The following is a 21,094-nucleotide window of genomic DNA, read 5'->3' on the forward strand; positions in this document are numbered from 1 at the left end:
GGAAAGAAGGCTTTGCACAACAAGTGGGTATACAGAATAAAGAATGAGCATGATGGTAGCAAACGTTACAAGGCCAGATTAGTTGTTAAAGGGTTCCAGCAGAAGGAGGGCATTGACTACACAGAGATATTTTCTCCAGTTGTGAAGATGTCAACAATTAGACTTGTACTTGGAATGGTGGCCGCAGAAAACTTACATCTTGAGCAGTTAGATGTGAAGACAGCATTCCTTCATGGTGACTTGGAGGAAGACCTTTACATGATTCAACCAGAAGGGTTCATTGTTCAGGGACAAGAGAATCTAGTCTGCAAACTGAGAAAGAGCTTGTATGGCCTTAAACAAGCTCCTAGACAGTGGTACAAGAAGTTTGACAATTTTATGCATAGAATTGGGTTCAAGAGATGTGAAGCTGATCACTGTTGCTATTTTAAGTCCTTTGACAATTCTTATATCATATTACTATTGTATGTGGATGATATGCTTATTGCAGGGTCTGACATTGAGAAGATTAATAATCTGAAGAAGCAATTGTCCAAACAGTTTGCAATGAAGGATTTGGGAGCTGCAAAGCAAATCCTTGGTATGAGAATCATTAGAGACAAGGCTAATGGTACATTGAAGCTTTCACAGTCAGAGTATGTGAAGAAAGTTCTCAGCAGGTTCAACATGAATGAAGCTAAACCAGTGAGCACACCCTTGGGTAGTCATTTCAAACTAAGCAAAGAACAGTCACCAAAAACAGAAGAAGAAATGGACCATATGAGCAAGGTGCCCTATGCCTCAGCTATTGGCAGCTTGATGTATGCTATGGTGTGTACAAGACCAGACATTGCACATGCAGTGGGAGTTGTGAGCAGATTCATGAGTAGGCCTGGAAAGCAGCATTGGGAGGCAGTCAAGTGGATTTTAAGATATCTGAAGGGTTCATTAGATACATGTCTTTGCTTCACAGGTGCAAGTTTGAAACTGCAGGGTTATGTAGATGCTGATTTTGCTGGTGATATTGATAGTAGAAAAAGTACTACTGGGTTTGTTTTTACTCTAGGTGGTACAGCTATATCATGGACTTCAAATCTACAGAAGATTGTTACTTTGTCTACTACAGAAGCTGAGTATGTTGCAGCAACTGAAGCTGGAAAGGAGATGATTTGGCTACATGGTTTCTTAGATGAATTGGGTAAGAAGCAGGAGATGGGCATTCTACACAGTGATAGTCAGAGTGCAATTTTTCTTGCCAAAAATTCGGCTTTTCATTCAAAGTCAAAACATATACAAACAAAATACCACTTTATCCGTTATCTTGTTGAGGATAAACTGGTAATACTTGAGAAGATTTGTGGATCTAAGAACCCTGCAGACATGTTGACTAAGGGTGTCACTATTGAGAAGTTGAAGCTGTGCGCAGCTTCAATTGGTCTTCTAGCTTGAGGACAGGAGGATGAGTTGTAGGGATGAGGGATCGTTTCTTGGAGGATAGCGGTTTGATGTTGGTGATTGGACTAGTCTCCAAGTGGGAGATTTGTTGGGCTTTGTGGAGCCTAGTTTTGTTTGATCCGGTTTGACGACCCGACCCGAATAATATTGCATGGCCTTTTTAATGGGAGATTTATTGAGGCCTGTTGGGCCCGTTTAGCCCATTGTGGAACCACCTTTTGTAATTAGGGTTTTTTAGTATGGTAGGGTTGCCGTGCTATATATATATAGAGAATATTGTAGCCGCTATGTTGTACTCTGTATTCTTCCCTGATAATAGTGATATCCCTGCAACTCCGTGGACGTAGGCAAATTGCCGAACCACGTAAATACTGTCTTGTGTGTGATTGTTTTTCTTTGGCGTGTGTTTTCTCTAATTTTTGTTTCTCACGGGTTGGGAATTCGGTTTAATTCCCTACAGGAGCCTGTTGGGATTATGCTTTTAATAAAATTATTGACATGGGCCTTGGTTTATCGTTGGGTGTATGGCCAAAATTTTCTGGGTGGGGGTCCCATTTTGTTGAATCATGGGCTGCATAAAATATACAGACGCATTAGAATGTAGGAGTAGGAGGAGGAAGAACTGGGCAGCAAGGACAAAAAGGAGAGGAGTGAGAGGGAGATTGAAGCACAGCAGTGTCTAGTTTCATTGGTTTTGGATAAAGAAAAAGTCTAGGCCTCAAAGGCTTCTTGGTTGAATACAACTGATTTAATACTATTCTGGTTCTCTCTCTCATCTAAAAAGTTTTACAAAATTTTGGGAGCGTGCATGCCTTGCTATTCTAAATTACCAATATAAAATATCCTAGTGGGGTATTTATGGCGGTGTCTTGCGTGTTTCGCTCACACCGGAGTTATGGCCTGTTGTTCTCCAAGACAGATGAGATGGGTATCACGTGGACATTGGCAATTCATTTAGAAGATTTGTTATCGGTTTTTTAAATATAGACCTATAGATGGTTAATGGATTAGAAGAGGTTGAACCGAGCATCGAGTCAAGGGCCCTAACTACAGAGCACCGAGAAGAAGGGACCACGGCCCACATACTGAGAGGCCCAACTATAGGAGGCGCAAAGATGAGAGACCCACGAATCTACGGGGAAGGCCCACTTGAGAAGAAGGCCTCCAAGTCTTCGGAGGGTCATTTTGAATTTAAATTGCAGCCGCGTCTCATGAGTGACGACGACAGAGGAGCAGGCCCACATGTCCACCTGAGGACAAGAGTAGATGCAATATTTATGAGGGAGAAGCAAGCCTTTCAACATCGTGATGGAGACTTGGTTAGTTGTATATTGATTACGGTACACGTGACAAGCATATGGCCCCATAAAATCCTCAATACCCAACCCCACAATCTCAGAAATTAACGCGGGATTCCCATATGCTTGGTATTCCTTCAATCAAAACTGTCTCTTCAGACCAAAACGATGTCGTGGTGGGTCCGCTTCGACACCAAAACCCAATCACAAAAGATGTCGTTTCATCACTCGATAGGGCCTCCATCACTTAGACCTCGGCTGCATCAAGCACCATCCTAATATTCCACTAGGATAAACCCAGAAACAACCCGTTTCCCACATCGGTTTGACCGATTTCCGCCTCTCATGCCCTTTTGTCTCTTCCCCCTTGGCCTTCTATGGTCGGGGCTATTTGAAGCCGGTGCTGTTGTACGTTATAACTTAGGCCCTCCACCTCATTTCCACTGAAACTCACTGTTGTTCCAGCCTGCTGTTGGATAAGCTCTTCATCGTTCTTCAAATCACAACGGTAATTTCCCTCTTTTTTTTTTTCTTTCCTTATTAATTTATTAAGCAAACTGAGGAATGGTAGAAGTATGAATCTGATGTCTTATTTTGTTTTTTGTTTCTTAAAAAGTGAAAATCTCTACTGAACTCAGCCTTGTAGTTGTTTTAGGTTGGGTTGACCGGAGCTTATTGCTTTATTGGGTGCCAATAATGGAAATTTTAGGTTTGAAAATTTTGAAATTTCTGACATTTTCCCAAATTTCTCAGGAGTTACGTTTAGGGTTTATATATTTATTTTCTCAGTGTATATGTTTAGGTATGTCAGGCAATTCGTTTATCAGTTATGAGATTTAAGGTGGAAAATTGGGGTTAATTTTCTGTCATTTTCTTGGTGGCTTTGTATTTTCAGATCTACTTTTCTCGTGATACTCAAGCTCTCTCTCATTTTGTCAGTATTTTGTGCACTTTGTTAATGTGTGAGAGCTGCTTTTGGTTTGTAATTGCGAGCGAAAATAGCAAACTTGTAATTTGGCAGCCCAATTGCAGATTCAATTGTCTAACCGGGGTTCTGTTTAAAAAATGATACAGGAACTGTGAGATGTATTGAGGTGTTTGGTTGGGTTTTCTTTATGGTTATTTTGTAGTATAATGAGGGGCGGCATGGGCACTGAGAAGTGGTTCAGTAGTTTGTGGAGGACTTCACGTCAAAAAGTGGCTGAACCCGACAAGAGAATCATAGCAATTTTGGCATTTGAAGTTGCAAGTTTGATGTCTAAGGTGGTTAATTTGTGGAATGGTTTGAGTGATAGAGAACTTGATAGGTTGAAAGAAGAAATTTTGAACTCACTTGGGATCAGAAAGCTTCTATCTGACGATGATAGTTATCTTATGGGTCTTGCACTTGCTGAAATAATTGAGAATTTGGAGATTGTGATGAGGTCCACAGCTAGGCTTGGGAAGAGGTGCACGAACCCAAGGTTTCAACATTTTGAATGTTATTTTGATGACTCAATTCAGGATGATGTTGCATGGTGTGGGTGGGAGTATAAATGGAAGAAGATGGACAGGAAAGTAAAGAAAATGGAGAGATTTGTTGCGGTTACCTCACAACTGTATCAAGAGGTGGAAGTGTTGGCAGAGCTTGAACAGGCATTGAGGAGAATGCAGGGAAATATGGATTTGGATCGGGTGAAATTGCTGGAGTTTCAGCAGAAGGTTATGTTGCAGCGTCATGAAGTGAGAAATCTATGTGAGATGTCTCCGTGGAGTAGATCGTATGATTACACCGTCCGACTTCTGGTAAGATCAGTTTTTACCATCCTTGAGAGGATCAAATATATCTTTGGGACTGACCAAATGGCAAAGGAGGAGGGAAGCGATGTCTGTGATCCCAAAAATACTGATTTGCTTACTCGCAGTCATTCAATTTCAGCTCTAATGCAATCTTCAATTCATCCATCTGAGAACAACTCATCAAGGTTTTATTCAGGACCTCTTGGCAGGTCAGCTTCCAGGTCATGGCTAGCGTCTGACAAGGAACAGGCAGATCATTATCAGTCACTTGCTCATTTGGGAAAGCACTCACATTTGAAAACCAAAAAATTGACTTCTGTTGGACCTTTCAGAGGATGCATGAATGGTGGAAATGATTCTCCTATCCTACAGAGCTGTTCGACGCTAAGCAATGGCTCTCTGAAGTCGAATGGTATTTGTTCAAAAAATATTGATGTAGTGACAGGTTCCAACACAGAGTCTCTTTTTCACAGCAAGAGAAGTCATACTAAGGTACCAATTTTCAATTCCAAGTCTAGGTTGTCAAATGCACCTGCATCTACTCTTGGAGATGCTGGTTTGGCTCTCCACTATGCAAATGTTATTATATCAATTGAGAAGCTAGCTTCATCTCCTCACTTGATTGACCTTGATACAAGAGATGACCTCTATGATTCATTACCGACAACTGTGAGAGCCTCTCTAAGGACAAAGCTAAAGTTATATGCCAAAAATTTGGCTTCAACTGTTTATGATGCTGCTCTTGCATCAGATTGGAGTCTGGCATTGGCAAGGATATTAGAATGGCTAGCTCCACTTGCTCATAACATGATAAGGTGGCACTCTGAGCGGAGCTTTGAGAAGCAGCATATGGTTTGCAAGACCAATGTGCTTCTGGTGCAGACCCTCTATTTTGCAAATCAAACAAAGACAGAAGCTTCTATTACGGAACTTCTTGTTGGTCTGAACTATATGTGGAGGTTTGGAAGAGAACTTAGTGAAAGAGCCTCACTGGAGTCCGTTGGCAGCAAAGCTCATGCTGATTATTTGCTCCCAAGGGTTTAATAACATTGCTTGCAATCTTTGAATTGTGATCTATCACAAAAGATTTCTTGCTTTCTATGATAAAAGATGATTGAGATCATTGGGTTTGAGTAGTCGGCAACACTTCTGTAAGGCTACTTATGTTTTGGATGCAGCTTGGCCAGCAGTGCTCCCTGCTCGGCTATTTGGGCATTGCTGTTTCTTATACTTCGGAATCCTTGTCATCGAGAGAGCATTTTCTGATGCTTAAGGTACCGTATGGAGCATCCAAACAGTTATTTGTTCCTCCTATTTTGAGTTGAATTGTTATGTTGGCATCCACAAATTTTATTTGTATAAAGAATGAATTTAGAACTCACAGCCACATCCTTGTAAAGAATAGCAGTGGACCATTAAGCTCGCCTTTGTCCTATTAATGGTTTATATTCAGAATATCAATCCTTTAGCATACTCGTTGATTTATCGTATAGCATTATAAATAGAATATTTCATGAAGGCTTGACCTTTTTTTGTTAAGAACAATGCTATTTGTTGCGAATACCTTTGCTGAATGGGTGTGCTGAAACACTCGATGGCATTGCGCATAATTTTGTACAAAATTAATGGCATTTTGCCCATGTGAGTAGTGAGCAAAGCTATTGGGCATCTACTCTGGGTGATCACGAAAACATCGGCATATGTTGTTGATACATCGTGTATCGAAAAAGATGGATATGATATATAAGTAAGATATATCGATTGGCGGAAATATCGGTAATCATGGATATATTGATAATACAAGTAATAAATAAAAATATTTTGTGTCAAAATGTACCAATCTTTTTAAATAAAAATCATAAAAACATTTTAATCACATAATTAGTATATTTATAATAATTTAGTTTTAAATTAATGATTTAATTTTATTTTGATATTCAAGTGTAATAATAGTCTATTGAGAGAACATTAACTTAATATATTTTTAAATTAGTATAACATTAAATTTAAATGAGTACATTTTTACAATTAATTAATATGCTTTTAATAAGTAAATTAACTTAGTATAGTAATATATTTGAATCACATAATTAGTATATTTACAATAATTTAGCTTTATAATAAGTGTATATTCACAAAGTTCACATTTTTAATTAATTGACGTGATATAATTAAATTTAATATTACAAGTCATATTATAAATATATAATTTTTTTTTAACAAAATAACTTTAAAATGTCTATTATACTTCTAATTTTTTTTTCTAAAAGTTGTTTTTTACATTTTCATGAGTTTTGATTAATTTTTTATCTATCGATGTGTTAAAATATCAATCAATATATTTTCAATCTATCCGTAAAATCCAAGTACTGATATATTCACGATTATCGATATTTTCATCCTTATTACATGCGAATAATAATGCTTTTCTCTTTAACATTAAGGCAAATTTTTTTTTATTTTTTTTGTATTAGCAGTTAACATGCTAGTGCTATTGCATAATTTTTTTAATTCATAATTTATGCCAGCATTTCATTCTATCAGTGTAGAACTGTGAGTGTATATAGCTTAGTGTTGTCTGGTTGGTAACCGTAATTCAGGCTTGTGGATTATTTTGCATCTTCTCCCGTTTCATGGGAACTATATTTGTACTGAATAACTGAATATCATAATTAGTCTCGTTTTCCTGGAAATCTCTGATCTCTTTCCATCCTATCAAATTACTCAAACCTAAACAACTTTATGGCCTTGGCTGACGATGTGTCCCATGCCGAAGGGGAGCATAATCTGATCGATGGTCTGGTTCGAATTTTAAATTACTAGTATATATACATTGATTCATTTATAATTTATAACCCAAAAATGAAATGATTTAGCATCCTTTTCTACTTCTCCTTTCACCTTTCCCCTTTTCATTTGAATTTCTCTTCTTTAAAATGAAGCTGTATTTGCTACAGTCATTATTTTTTTGAAAGGACTTACACATGGAAAATTAAAGTGTTAAGATTACGTTTGACTGATGAAACGGTCCATTTCTATTGGGTGATGCATAATGACTACGCCTTGGGAGTTTAATGGATTTGCAATTACCGTTGATGGATTGGAAACCCATTTAGAAACATGGGTTTGTTTTACCCCGTGTAGTGTCAAAAATTATTAAAAATTAATATTGTAAATACATTGAATTTCCAATTAATTTTCTTTTGCAATATTTCCAAACATTAATATTTCATAAAGTTTCCACTTGTAATTTTTTCATTAGATTGGTTGATAATTATCCATAACATAAAAGACGCTCTTTGAACTTGCACGATCGTTTTAGTTTGAAGTATATCTGTTTAAATAAATGGTTTGTGTAGCCAAGGATTGAAATATCGGTTTTTACGGATATATCGGTACTTCGATTTTACGGATATATCGGAAATATCGGAGAAATATTGGTGGATATTTTTTCACAAATATCGATAAAGTGAAAATTATTTAAAATTAATAGGAATGCTTAAAAAAACTTCAAAAAATGATAAAATAAGTAAAAATACACATTTTAAAGTTATCTTGTAAGTGTAATTGACATATATATAATTAAGAAGAAAAATATCGTAAACGAAGATATATTGGTAGATTCGATATTTGAATTTTAAAAATAATATATATGAATTTTGAAAGTATATAGAGTTAGAATTGAGTTAAAAAATATTTGATTTTATTGAATAAAAATAATTTATACATAAATATAATACATATGATATTACAATAGTCCTTATATTAAGGAAGAGATCGATGTGATTTCATTATATTGTTAGATGAAGATGACCTAATTTGTTGAAGATAATATTTATTTAAAAAATTTTAAAATATTTTTCTTAAAAACATGTTTTATTATATTTTAAATGAAAATTAAATTAATTTATATAAATATTTTATTTGAGATTTAATTTTTAAAATTTTATTAAAAATATATAGTAATAACTTTTTTTTATTAATATTAATTTATTTAATAATCAAAATAAAATTTGATAATTTATAATTATTTATATGGATAGAGGAAAATTGTTCATGATTTGGTTTTTTTTTTGACCTTTACTAAATCTAAAAATTAAAAAGGCCACCACTTTTGAAGTTGCCCTCCAGCCGAGAGAATTCCCCTTTTCTCTCCCCTTTTCTGAAGTTGCCCTCCAGCCGAGAGACTTTCTTCCTCTGCCACTCTCAATCCTCGCAGGTACTAATCTAATCACGTTGATATTATTTTTTTTTGCAACCCCCGTTTGATTTCCAAGAAAATCCATCCCCCATTCGATTTCCGGGAAAATTCATCCTCGTTTGATTTCCGAGAAAATCCATTCAAAACCCCCAAAGAAAACCAAAAAATTTGCTTTTTTTTTGCTCCCTGTGATTTCTGGATCTGTTTTAAGGGTCTCTTTGCTGTTGTGCCATTGGATTTAAATTTCACGAACCCTAAATCCACGATTTTTGAGCCAGATTTTGTATCCTGTGTGCGGGCTGGATTGGTAGGAAATATCGGGAAATTTTCCGAAAAATCGGTAAAAAATACCGAAATATCGGCGATATTTTCGGCGATATTTTAAAATTCTCCTCCGATTGCTCCGCGCGTCAGTCCACTCGCGATTTTTCTTCGATAAATCGGTGCTTCACCGATATTTCGCCGATATATCGACGATTTTGCCGATTTTTTGCCGATTTTTCCGTCGATCGATAATCGGTGACGATTATCGTTTCGATGCTGCCCGATATCCGATATTTCTTCGAAATATCGGCGATATTTTCCGATTTTTCAATCCCTGTGTGTAGCTGATAACACGACTATTAGAAATATCTTTATAAACTAATGACTTGTATTGATATTCAATAATGACAATCATGGTATCAAAATAAGGATATTTTATTATGACAATCTCAAATGTTATTATTATTATTTTTATTTTAAAGTGACAAGTCAATTATAATTTGATTTAAAAATAAATCAAAAAGTTAAAGTAATTGCATAAGAAAATGAAATAAAGAAAAATTGAAAAGCATCAATCAAGCCCTTTTCGATTTAACCATGGAGCTATCCTTTTCCTTGTTTTTCCGTCGTGTAGAATCATCATTATGTTCATATTTTTGCCATTCCTTCTTATAAAATATGGCAAAAATATTTGATGATATATTTGATGTATATGATGATATTATGATATACTCACTCTTTTCATGGGGACTGTTATTTGGGCTGAATAACTCAAATCTCAGAACGACCCTTATTTTCCTGAAAACCTCTAGCCTTTCCCCCCCAATCAATGAAGTGACCTTTGACTTGCATCTCATGCAGAACGGAGGTGTCTCTGATGTTGCTTAATCCGATTAGGTACACTTTCCAGGTTTCCAAATAAGGAGAAGAATTTAGTAACTCTTACCTCTTTAAGATATGTGGGCTTTCTTTGAAGTAGCTAGACATTTACTAACTTTTCCACCATGGTTTGCTACACAGACTGAGAACCACTTAATTTAAATACGCTGATGCCACGGATGTTGACTGCAAAATCAGATCTCTGTCATGTGTCATTTGAGTAAGATTCAGGCTTATCGTTATTCACCACATGGGTAGACAACATAAATCTAAAGGATCGAAATACATATATATATATATATTAATCTAAAGGAGTCGAAATTACTTGATATAAAAAACATAGTCCCTTATGCTGATTTGATCAATGATAGATCACCCTTATACAATCTGAACTTGGACTTTTTTCATCATCTCCTTTCATGGTCATCGATCCCTAACAATACGCTTTCTGGGTATTGCTTTCAGAGGTACTAGCTTTCTCAGTGTTAGGCCCACCCTCTCATTCATGTCAATTGTTTCTGGTGTTAAATTACTGCCAAGCTCCCAATCAAAACAGTGAAGCAGTGAGGCCAGAACAAAGGGCACTACTTTGTGAGCGAATGGCATACCTATGCACATCCGTCTCCCTGATCCAAATGGAATCAACTCAAAATTCTGCCCCTTGTAGTCTATATCAGAGCCTAAAAACCTCCGCGGCTTGAAAGAGAGGGGCTTGTGCCAGGCTTCCGGGTCCCTTCCAATCGACCAGGCATTTACAAAAACTTGGGTATTTTGGGGTATGAAATAGCCCATGAAGTTAGTGTCTTGCAATGCATTTCGTGGAATCAGTAAAGGAAGCGCGGGATGCAAGCGTAGAGTTTCCTTCACCACAGCTTGCAAATATAGCAGTTCATCGATGTCGCTCTCTTCAACCTTCCTATCTGGTCCAACAACTCGATCAAGCTCCTCTTTAACCTTTCTCATTGACTTGGGTTTGCGGAGTAGCTCTGTCATTGCCCATTCGATTGTACTGCTTGTAGTTTCTGTCCCTCCGAAGAACATTTCCTGCATTGATCATGGACACATTCAACAATGAGATCGAATTCAACTTTATTCACGGTGTAAACAGCAGTACAAAAAAGGTTACCAGTATGATTATATTCATATTCCTCTCTGATAATTTCTCAGATCCTTCTTTCCCATCACGTCTGTACTCCAACAACACATCCAGGAAATCCCTCTTCTCCTTCTCTATACCTGTCTGTCGCTCCTCAACCCTCTCCTTCACAAATCCCGCAATGATATCCATGGCTCGTCCCAATTCTCTCACCATGTTCCTCTTGATCCCCTGTGGGTCCAGCCATTTCAAAAATGGGAAGAAGTCCGCCGTGTTAGGCTTCCCGGCCAACTCCATGATTTTGTTCATGGCATCATAGAACTCGTTCCCTTCCTTGGGCTTCATGTCGAAGAAATCACGGGACAGCATGAGGTTGGCGATGAGGTTGAATGCCACACAAAATACAAGGTGGGAAACTTCCACCTCACCTGATCCTCCCTGTACACGCGCCATTGTAGCATCATCCTCAATCCACTGGATCATCCTGTCAACACACTTGTGTCGGAGGGGAGCCATTTCATTGATCCGCTTGATGACTAGGAGTTCACTGGAGCACACCTTCCGGAGAGTTCTCCAGTAGGTGCCGTAGTTGCTCATAGCCATTGATCCTTGATTGTAGTTCAAAGCAGTTAATGCACATGGGACCTTGCGGTCGGAGAAAGGAAGGTCATGATTCTTGAAGAGTTCAGCTGCCACCTTGGCTGATTGTATCACCACGGTGTTTATGGCCCCAAGCTGTAACCAGAGAACGGGCCCATACTGAGATCGAAGCCTGTACAGGGTCTGGTGAGGCATGGTTCCCAGATCAAATATGTTGCCAAGGATTGGCCACCCTTGGGGCCCTGGAGGTCGCAATTTGGTTGAACCTTTTCTGGGCTTTATCCGTCTCAGCAGGACTAGTAACGCCGCAGAGAAGAAAGCACTCCACCAAAGAAGCGAACTCATGCTCTACTCTATTTTCTTTCCAGTTTATGTTGTTCTCCATCTTTGTTCATCGCAACCACCTTATATAAAAAAGAGTGACCCTATTGTATTTAACAATGCGCTACCAAGTGCTTTAGAAATTACAGTTTGAAAATATCATAATGAAAAAAACAAAACTAAAGAAAGAGGAAGGAGTGATTGAAGTGGCTCTTTCAATTGTTCAACTGAGAGCCACTTGTTTTCTATTTGTATGCGTTTCTTGAACAGAGGAGCACAGGGGAATTTCTTAGGTTGGTCGAGTTTCTAACGGCCTCACAACTTTTGCTCACTCATCTAACTCCTAACAATTATTGTCACTGATTTCTAAAATACTGAAAAATGGTAAATTGAGTCCATGGCTTTTCACCTTCTCAATTAATGCTTTGATTATTTGCTTTTCTTCTTCCTGGTGAAACGATCGAAGTCTACTGAGCTTGAGCTTTAGAGACATTCGCACAGTTACACCTTAGCCTATTCAACTACTGATATAAAATATGTTGAATTAATAATTTACTTGTCATACAATTTCCATTATTATTATTTTTTTGAAATTCACCATCTACAAGCTTCCATTATTTTTGGTTCAATATAAAATGATAGGATTTGGAAACCGTGCAAGTTTTGTAGGTTGCTCTGTATATAGTCCTCATGTGAGTGTTTCCCCGGAATTCGTGCTAATTTCTCGCTATGGTCGTGATTTTTTTTTTCTGTGATACTTGGTTTGATTCTGGAGATCCAGAATGAGGTACGCAAAACAAAAATAAAAATAAAAAATGTCACTATTCTTCCTCGAACCTATAACATTAGTGGAGGAGGGGGGCCGGCATTCAGTGATTCACGCACGCCGGAGTAGAGTTGTGGGCCCATCTTTGGTTGGGAAGTCCTCTCACATTCAATGGATGATCCAGCCCATAAAGGATGGGTTGTATTTTGGAAGATCCAGTTATCGGCTCCGCATTTTCCTCGATCGACACCACGTAGGCCCACTTACATGTGCCCTGTGTATATATTATTATTTTATTATATTTTAAATTTGATTTGCTATTTTTCTTTTTGCACCTTCATTCAAATAAGATTTTCTTTATATCTTTTCTTTCACATCTCTCGTCCGTTTCCCACTCTTATCTCTCTCATTTTTATTTATTTATTTATTTTTTAAATTAAGTTTCTATTTCATTTCTTTGATTTTGCAAGCAGCCAAGTCCATGCATGTCAACTTCCTCCAAGCTCCACAAATACCCATCATCTTTTATCTCCACATTTGGAGACTACAAATTGATGGAGAGATCACGCCTAAAGCAACTGGTGAATTCCACGCAAACCATGGACGATGAGTTGATCAAGAAGTACTTCAAAGCAATCAACTATGGGATGATGAAGGTTCTTGGTTCTTACCATCTTTAAATTATTAAGAAATATATTTATTTATTTTTATCTAGAATTTTGAAAATCAAAGCTTAAGAAGAGTTTTTGCCCTGGTTTTGGATTAGTTAATTAATTTAAAAGATCTAATAATAATAATAATTAATAAAATATAGATGATATTATTTTTCATAAATATTTTTCTTTTATTTATTTAAGAAGTTATTTATATTTAATAAAATTTTATATCTTCATGATTCAAACTTTGGGTCAACTTAATTTTTAACATAGGCTTGGACAAAAATGATATTAAATGTAATGTAATTAAATTTGAAAAAAAAATGGAGTAGAATATTTTAAACTAACATTAGATGATATCTCTATTTTCATTTATTATGCTTCAATTTTTCATTAATTCTATTTTTAGTTTAATTTTACTCATTGTTTTTCCTTGATTCTAATCTTAGGTTTTCATGTTTCATCCCCTAAGATAACTTTTTAGCCCCTCATGATGATGATTTCATTCACATAATTTATAATAGAAGAATAAAGAACCATGCTTAAATAAAAAATAAAAATATTCAATTGATTTAATTAATAAAATGGAGAAAACACACAAAAAATCTTCAATATTGTTTTCTCCATAACCTAAGAAAATCCAAAGCGTCTAAAAAAGAAATCTAATGTCCTATTTATACGCCAAAAATTAAGTTGACATATGACAAGATCCTAGAGAACACATTAAAGCTTCCTTCCAAATCAAGGGTTTTCAATTTGTTGTAATATGTGGTTCATATTGAATGAAAGACATATGGAGAAAAATGGGCAAATGTCGGAGCGAAGCGATGACATTTGCCATTCAAGCTTGTATTTTTATTGTTGTAGGCAAATGATAGGTTCAGAGGGTTGCCCCCCGTGATACAGTTTAAGGGCATTTTTGGATTTTCATTACTTGAGGGTTAATATAAATATCATTTTATGTAATCCTAATTTAAGATATAATGAAAGTCTTTTTCTCTATTCCCGTGGATGTAGACAATATGCCGAACCACGCTAAATCCAAGTGTTTTTCTTTTCGTTTTCTCTAATTTTCACCATAAATTGTTGCATGAAAATCAACACAATCAAAGTTGTATAATTTGAATTTCACAGAGTTTGAGGCTCAAAATTTATCAATTTCGCACAAGGAGAAAGAAGTTCACATGAAAACTTCAAGTTTCACATGGACATGCGAAATGATAAGTGGCATGCCAAACAATTGCCAAAAACCTTTAGAAATAACTCAATTCAGATCAATCTCACGTCAACATGTGAACTAGTTTCCAAAAACCTTTAGAATGTCACCCTTGTTTCAATTCGCATGACTATATGAACTTAGCTTCCTCCCCGTTTCTCTTTGTGCAGTTCACTTCAATTATCCATATCTTTCTTATTTCAGTTCCGATTTGTATATCGTTTGAAGCGTTGGACTTTTGACTTCTTGAACTTTGAAATGATTTATAGCATGCTCAAAAATTACCTTGGAAAGTGCTCCAAATTTCAGTTCAAAGTCACTTTAATTTGAATGTTTAAAACTTCAAGTTATGTCCTTCAACCTTCTTTCTCATATTTATTTAATCTCCAACTCTTTCCATAACCTTCATTTTTCATCTCTCATATAATGAATTGCTCAATTTTCATTTGTCAAAATTTTCATCATACTTCACACTCTTGGAGCTTCTTTTAGCACATTTAGTAATTTGTTCACGATATATGTTAGATCCATGGTTAGAGTCTTAGCAACAATTTGAGTTAAGTTGAGTGAGTTGAGCCTTTACAGTTGCATAGTTTATTCCGACATGTTTCATTAGAGCACAATTTGTGGCTTTAATTAGTTGCGGCAAATCCTGTTTTTGCTAGAGGTACTTTCAGTTATTGCTATTGATTAGTGAGAATTTGAGTTTGTTTCGGTGCCATCAATTAAGCTCTAACTAATTGTGGCTCCTTCATTAAAAAGTAATTTTAATTTTAATGTTTAAATTGAAATTAACACCTAATTTATATTTGTTGCAATGCCCAAGTAATATATTTTTCTAATATTTTTAATTTTATACGAGGGACTCCAAGCCTAACTCTTGTTAGCCCCTAATTCCTATGGAGAGCTATCAAGAAACAATGAAAATTCTGACGCCCTTCGTTAGATTGTGTCTTATTATAATGTCAAGTGATTAAAAGTTTATCTACTCAAATGGGATGTTCAATTCCAAAATTACCTTTTCATACAAAGAGAACGACAATTTTAATTGCACAATTTACCTTAATTCAATTATGACAACTGAGTAATATGTATTTCTCCAATGCCGAATAATCTCATCATTTCTCCAATATATATTGATAGGAGTTTAGCTTTCTTTCTCCATTCATGAAATGTCATTGTGCTTTGAGCATTAAACTATCCTTTTCATCCTCAAACACCCATTCTCTTTTACTTTTGCCCAAGGAGATGAGCACTTCAATGTTCACATTCGGTTTGACATCATATGATTGTTCCGCCTTAATTTGGAGACATCCACGCATGAGTAGGAGATATTAGATAGATTTGGAGATGTGGAGGATTCTAGAGAGTTCACAACTCTTGAAGAGTACTCTTATATATATATATATCTTGTAAATAGGTTTTTATGTAACATTCTCTAGGGAATTCTAAAATTGTGTGGAACCACCAAAGTTTCAAGGAGTTCCACTTGATGCCTATAAATAGTTGGAGACTCCATTTGACAAGGGTGCCAAGCATATGTGAGCAAACCTTGTAAATCATTATTATGCAATATAAGCTTCATTCATCCAAACTCTTTAATTGTTGCCTCCTTTTTCTTTCAAACTTCCAAGTCAAGTTAGTTGCTTAGCAAACTTCCAATCGAGTTGATTGCTTAACCTAATGAGCTAAGTATATGAGGAAGACTGACTTAACAACTTGGTCAAGTTATCTAAGAGTCACACTAATACTCAAAAAACACTTAAATTTGTGATAATATAATTACGCGCAAAAAAAAAAAAAGAATGAAAGAAAACTTGAGAGAACTTATAATCACTATTTTATCTCATTGTTTAATAGTATATGTAGGAAGAAAAAGATATTGTATATTACTTTCAGGCTTGGAATCAATATTTTGAAAGGCAGTTGCAACTTATAAAGCTTCAATGAAACAAAACACTGAAACACAAAACTTGTTGGAGTCTTGGAGCACGTTGTTTCTTTGAAAGACTCTAACCAGAGTAAGGTTGATACCACTAAATACTATCTTGCAGTTGGACTTGGTGCATACATCTATTTCAGTGGTCAATGTCAAGTACAATGATATTGGTTTTTGAAAGGTCAACTTATAAACTTTGCTGAAATTTTTATAGCGGCTTTAAATATTTAAATTTTATGCTTTCTTTTTGTGTAATAACAATTCTCAATCTAATTTTTATTTTTTAATGTTATAACCTAAATTATTTCTTGAATTCAATACATATTCTTGGTAGTAAGGGAATAGGCACAGTCATGTTTCTTATATTCTTAACATGCATTAAAATGTTTAGTTAGAATTTGCAAATTACTTCTTGAATAACACACAAATTGGGAGTTGGTTTGATACTGTTAATTTGTGAATTCTGGATTTATTACCATGTGTATGTATGAATCACTTGATTAGTTCAGCATTGATCTTAGTCCTCAAGTCTCCGAGATCTCAACTTTTAAATTCATACCATAACTTGATGACGATTTTTTGGTTCATTTATCTGCATGGAGATTTAGTGAATGAAAGCTTATTGGGACGGATACTATTGATGACTTTAACTTTTCTATTTGACAGCCAACTTCTTGAGAGGTTTGTCAGTATAGAGTGGGAGATCTCATCTCACAGATTGAAAGCTCTATTCAATCTAAAGAATTGGGAAACACCCATGGAGCAGACCAAATTGAGGATGGTAATCTAAGAACTTAGTTTTTTAATTAACAAATTTGACCATTGATGCTTGAAGCTTGTTCATATCATGTCCTGAGAGTTAAAAATAATAATATTTTTTTCCCCTGAATGTGTTTATTTGAGTCGAAATAAAGCTTATGCTCTTACTGCAAACTGCGGACCCAAAAAAGTGAAACTATGAAAAATAAGAGTAATACATTTTTGAGAGACTTATACCAACCCAAAAATCCTTGATAATTTTCAGTCTCAGACCGTGGGCTTTTCGGGTAACTTCTGATGGTTGAGACTGCATCGTCACTGACATGCACCTGTCTGCCAAATTTAGTAGGTTTTTTTGGGAAGATATCCCATTCAAGATCCCAATCAAAACGGTGGAGCAACAACCCCAGGAGGACAAGATGCATCACTTTATGAGCTAGTGTCGACGGAATTCCTGCTAAAGATGCCATCAGCACAAAGCCGTCTCCCTACTGTTTGTCAGAGTCTATAAACCTTTCTTCTTTTATTTTTTATTTTTTATTTTTTATTATTTTGATATCTCCATCCTAAGAATCTGCTTAAAATTCCCCAAGTCCTTAAACTCAAGTTCTGAGCTTACAGTAAAAGCAGAAATAAATTGAGAATCAATTCAGATACAAGTAACCATGATCGGATGCTTGATCCGTGAGACAGGAGACCAAAGAGTTACTAACATTACCAACAAAGCTGGATCAATGGATTACATAGAGTACAAGAAACAGACCCTTATGCTAGTCTGTACTCCGATATATCATCTTATGCTCCAAAACATCATCCTTCTCATTAATACCTTTCCACTGAATTGCAAAAGCAACTTAGCCATTTTATTCCTTTTCATGGGCATCTCAAACAGTCCTCCTTTTGGGTATTGGTTTCAGCGGTATTAATTTTCTCACCGCCATTCCTACTCTCTCATTCATGTCTATGGTCTCTGGAGTGACACCGCCGCCAAGCTCCCAGTCAAAACAGTGAAGCAGAGAGGCCAGAGCGAGAGGCAGCAATTTGTTAGCTAAAGATATACCGATGCAAATCCGTCGTCCAGATCCAAATGGAATGAACTCAAAATTCTGCCCTTTATAGTCTAGATTTGAGCCCAAAAATCTATCAGGCTTGAAAGAGAGAGGCTCTTTCCAAGCATCCGGGTCCCTTCCAATCGCCCATGCATTGACAAAGACTTGTGTGTTTTTGGGTACGAAATAGCCCATGAAGTTTGTGTCTTGTAATGCATTTCGTGGAAGCAGTAAAGGAATTGGGGGATGCAGTCGTAGAGTTTCCTTCACCACGGCTTGCAAATATAGCAGCTGATCAATGTCGCTCTCTTCAACCTTCCCATGTGGTCCAACAACTCGATCAAGCTCTTCTTGGGCCTTTCTCATTGACTCAGGTCTGCGGAGTAGCTCTGTCATAGCCCATTCGAGCGTACTGCTTGTAGTGTCTGACCCGGCAAAGAACATTTCCTACAACACCGGTGGACAGTGAGTTCATAGTTTTCTTTAAAAATAATGGGCAATTTATATCTATTGTGGATGTATTGGGCAGAGCAAGTGGGCGTGAATAGCATAACTCTTGACATACCAGACATATTGAATGAGTAAAAAGTCATTGACAGAGCAGGATGCTAAAAAATATTAGAGTGGTTTGCCAAATCTAAGGAGAGTAAACAGAGATTGAATATCTGTTACCAGTACGATTATTTTCACTTTGTTGTCTGACATCTCATGGGGACCTTCTTTCTCATCATCTCTGCACTCTAACAACACATCCAAGAAATCTCTCTTCTCCCTCACCATCCCAGACTGCCGCTCCTCATCTCTCTCCTTCACAAACCTCGCAATTAAATTGAGGGCTTGTCCCATGTCTCGGACCATGTTCCTCATCATCCCCAGCGGGTCCAAGCGTTTCAGCAAGGGGAAGAAGTCAGCGATGTTGGGTCTCCCTGCCCACTCCACGACCCCGTTCATGGCTTGAAAGAACTCGTGCCCGTCCTTGGACTTGATGTCCACGACATCGCGTGACAGCGTGATGTTGCCGATAAGGTTGAATGCCATGCAAAATAGGAAGTGGGGCAGTTCCACTTCCCCTGCTCTTCCCTCCGCACCTGACTTGGCCGCATCCTCCTCAATCCACCGGATCATGTCGTCGACACACTTCCTCCGAAGGGAACCCATTTCATTGATCCGCTTGTTGACTAGGAGTTCACTGGCGCATACCTTCCGGATCATTCGCCAGTATGGGCCATATTTGCCGAGAGCCATCGAACCTTGGTCGTAGTTGTGTGCGGTCAACGTAAATGGAACGTTGCGGTCGGAGAAAGAGAGGTCATGATTCTTAAAAAGTTCAGCCGCAGCCTTGGCAGACTGTACGACCATGGTGTTTATGGCCCCAAGCTGTAACCAAAGAACAGGTCCATGCTGAGGTCGAAGCCTGTAAAGGGTCTGGTGCGGCAGGGTTCCCAGATCAAATATGTTGCCAAAAATAGGCCATCCTTGGGGACCTGGAGGTGTAGATTTGGTTGAACCTTTTGTGAATTTGATCAATCTCAGGAAAAGTAGTAGAGCTGCTGAGAAGAAACAGCTCCAGAAAACAATGGAAGCGGTGGACAACTCCATTTTCGTCTCAGCTTGTGTTCTCCTCTTTGGGCCACCCCAAACAACGTGCACACCATATAAGTTTTTTTTCCCTTATAAAACAAACTTATGACGTGTAGGGGAAAAGACAGTTAATATTCAAAGATATTATTTGATTAGTACCATTTTTCAAAATGAATTGTTGAAGTACTTTTCTCTTTTAACCTTTCTCCTTTTCATTTATTACCTTTCTGAAAACGAAGATTTGTTTTTTATATTTTGTGTGAATGAACATTTTTACTATTTTGATACTTTTTGGTACAACTTATTAAGCCTTTACCAACCTTACACATAAACCTTCCTCACATATAGATTCAACTTACTATTATTAAAATAATTCACGTCCTTTCTAAATTCCCACATGTCTCGCTCCCTCACCTTGCATTGGATTCTTCCATCCCCACTAATTTTAACACCTTATAATTCATATTTTTTTTAATAGAAAAATACAGAGTCGAGCAGTACCACATGCTTTGCCTTTTTATTTTATTTTTTTGGATTCTGTTTCAAAGGAGATTATCTTGGTTATATACATCAACCTAAATAAACTTTTATATTAAATCAAAGATTATTGAATTAAAAGCGATGAAATCATCTCGATTTGCAAATCTAATCCTTCATTTTTTTTATTATAAAACATACCTTTTTTGAATAAAAAAATATATATATTTATAATAAAAATTAATTTTTTTATTAAAATACTTATAGAGATACAAATGATGATCGCATTGATTTGACTATTATTTAATTAATTGTCTTACAATTATGTGCTTTTTATCTTATTTTAAAAATATTATTAAAATAAAGAATAATAGCAATATAGTAAGAAATTGTTATTATTAAAATATTATTAAAAATATCCTTTTGTCTATTTTTTTGAGATTTGTACATGATGAGGTCGGGTCTTCAAAAGATCACAAGATTCTTTTGGTATTTGATGTGAGCTTATCCAGGAGCAAGCTTAGGTCTCGTTCTATCTTAAGAATAATGATAAAGATAAGTCTTTTGTGTTTGATACCACATTTTTACCAAGGGTTTGATGTTTGTTGATTAGGCTTCAGTATTTTTTTTCCTTTTTCTCCTACTTGTAAGCGTTGGAGGCCGACAAAGATCAATTTACCATATTTGAGAATTAGGTCAAGGTTGGCACCATGATCGAAGTAGCTTGGGAATCTCTCAAGTTAGTAGTCAAAAAAATTAGATGATGATGCAAATCTTCT

The 21,094-nt window shown here is 36.4% G+C and overlaps 3 protein-coding genes and 1 long non-coding RNA gene across 6 annotated transcripts; 2 read left to right on the forward strand and 2 right to left on the reverse strand.

The window, feature by feature from the left end:
* Positions 1–2,857: 2,857 nt before the first annotated feature.
* On the forward strand, positions 2,858–5,996 carry LOC100244314 (uncharacterized). 3 transcript variants are annotated; one of them, XM_002277541.5, is made up of 2 exons: positions 2,858–3,240; positions 3,807–5,996. In XM_002277541.5, exon 2 carries the CDS (start codon positions 3,867–3,869, stop codon positions 5,553–5,555), a length of 1,689 nt encoding a protein of 562 aa, XP_002277577.2. In that variant the 5' UTR covers positions 2,858–3,240; positions 3,807–3,866; the 3' UTR covers positions 5,556–5,996. The 3 variants fall into 3 exon arrangements, with proteins under 3 accessions (XP_002277577.2, XP_010654033.1, XP_019076951.1); XM_010655731.3 differs by having other exon boundaries at positions 2,892–3,240; positions 3,628–5,996; XM_019221406.2 differs by having other exon boundaries at positions 2,892–3,240; positions 3,863–5,996.
* A 2,516-nt stretch (positions 5,997–8,512) lies between these two features.
* Positions 8,513–17,291, forward strand: LOC104880143 (uncharacterized). The gene is made up of 3 exons (XR_786484.3): positions 8,513–8,730; positions 13,112–13,294; positions 17,116–17,291. It is a non-coding gene; the product is annotated as an uncharacterized LOC104880143 (long non-coding RNA).
* On the reverse strand, positions 10,153–12,260 carry LOC100249522 (iridoid oxidase). The gene is made up of 2 exons (XM_002283736.3): positions 10,982–12,260; positions 10,153–10,899 (listed from the first exon to the last, which is right to left on the reverse strand). Exons 1-2 carry the CDS (start codon positions 11,894–11,896, stop codon positions 10,279–10,281), a joined length of 1,536 nt encoding a protein of 511 aa, XP_002283772.1. The 5' UTR covers positions 11,897–12,260; the 3' UTR covers positions 10,153–10,278.
* A 524-nt stretch (positions 17,292–17,815) lies between the features above and the next one.
* LOC100267172 (iridoid oxidase) lies at positions 17,816–19,900 on the reverse strand. The gene is made up of 2 exons (XM_002267529.5): positions 18,930–19,900; positions 17,816–18,704 (listed from the first exon to the last, which is right to left on the reverse strand). Exons 1-2 carry the CDS (start codon positions 19,854–19,856, stop codon positions 18,093–18,095), a joined length of 1,539 nt encoding a protein of 512 aa, XP_002267565.2. The 5' UTR covers positions 19,857–19,900; the 3' UTR covers positions 17,816–18,092.
* Between the last annotated feature and the right edge of the window lie 1,194 nt (positions 19,901–21,094).

This window comes from Vitis vinifera, chromosome 8, assembly GCF_030704535.1.
Source record: "Vitis vinifera cultivar Pinot Noir 40024 chromosome 8, ASM3070453v1".
In the NCBI taxonomy this organism is placed as follows: domain Eukaryota; kingdom Viridiplantae; phylum Streptophyta; class Magnoliopsida; order Vitales; family Vitaceae; genus Vitis; species Vitis vinifera.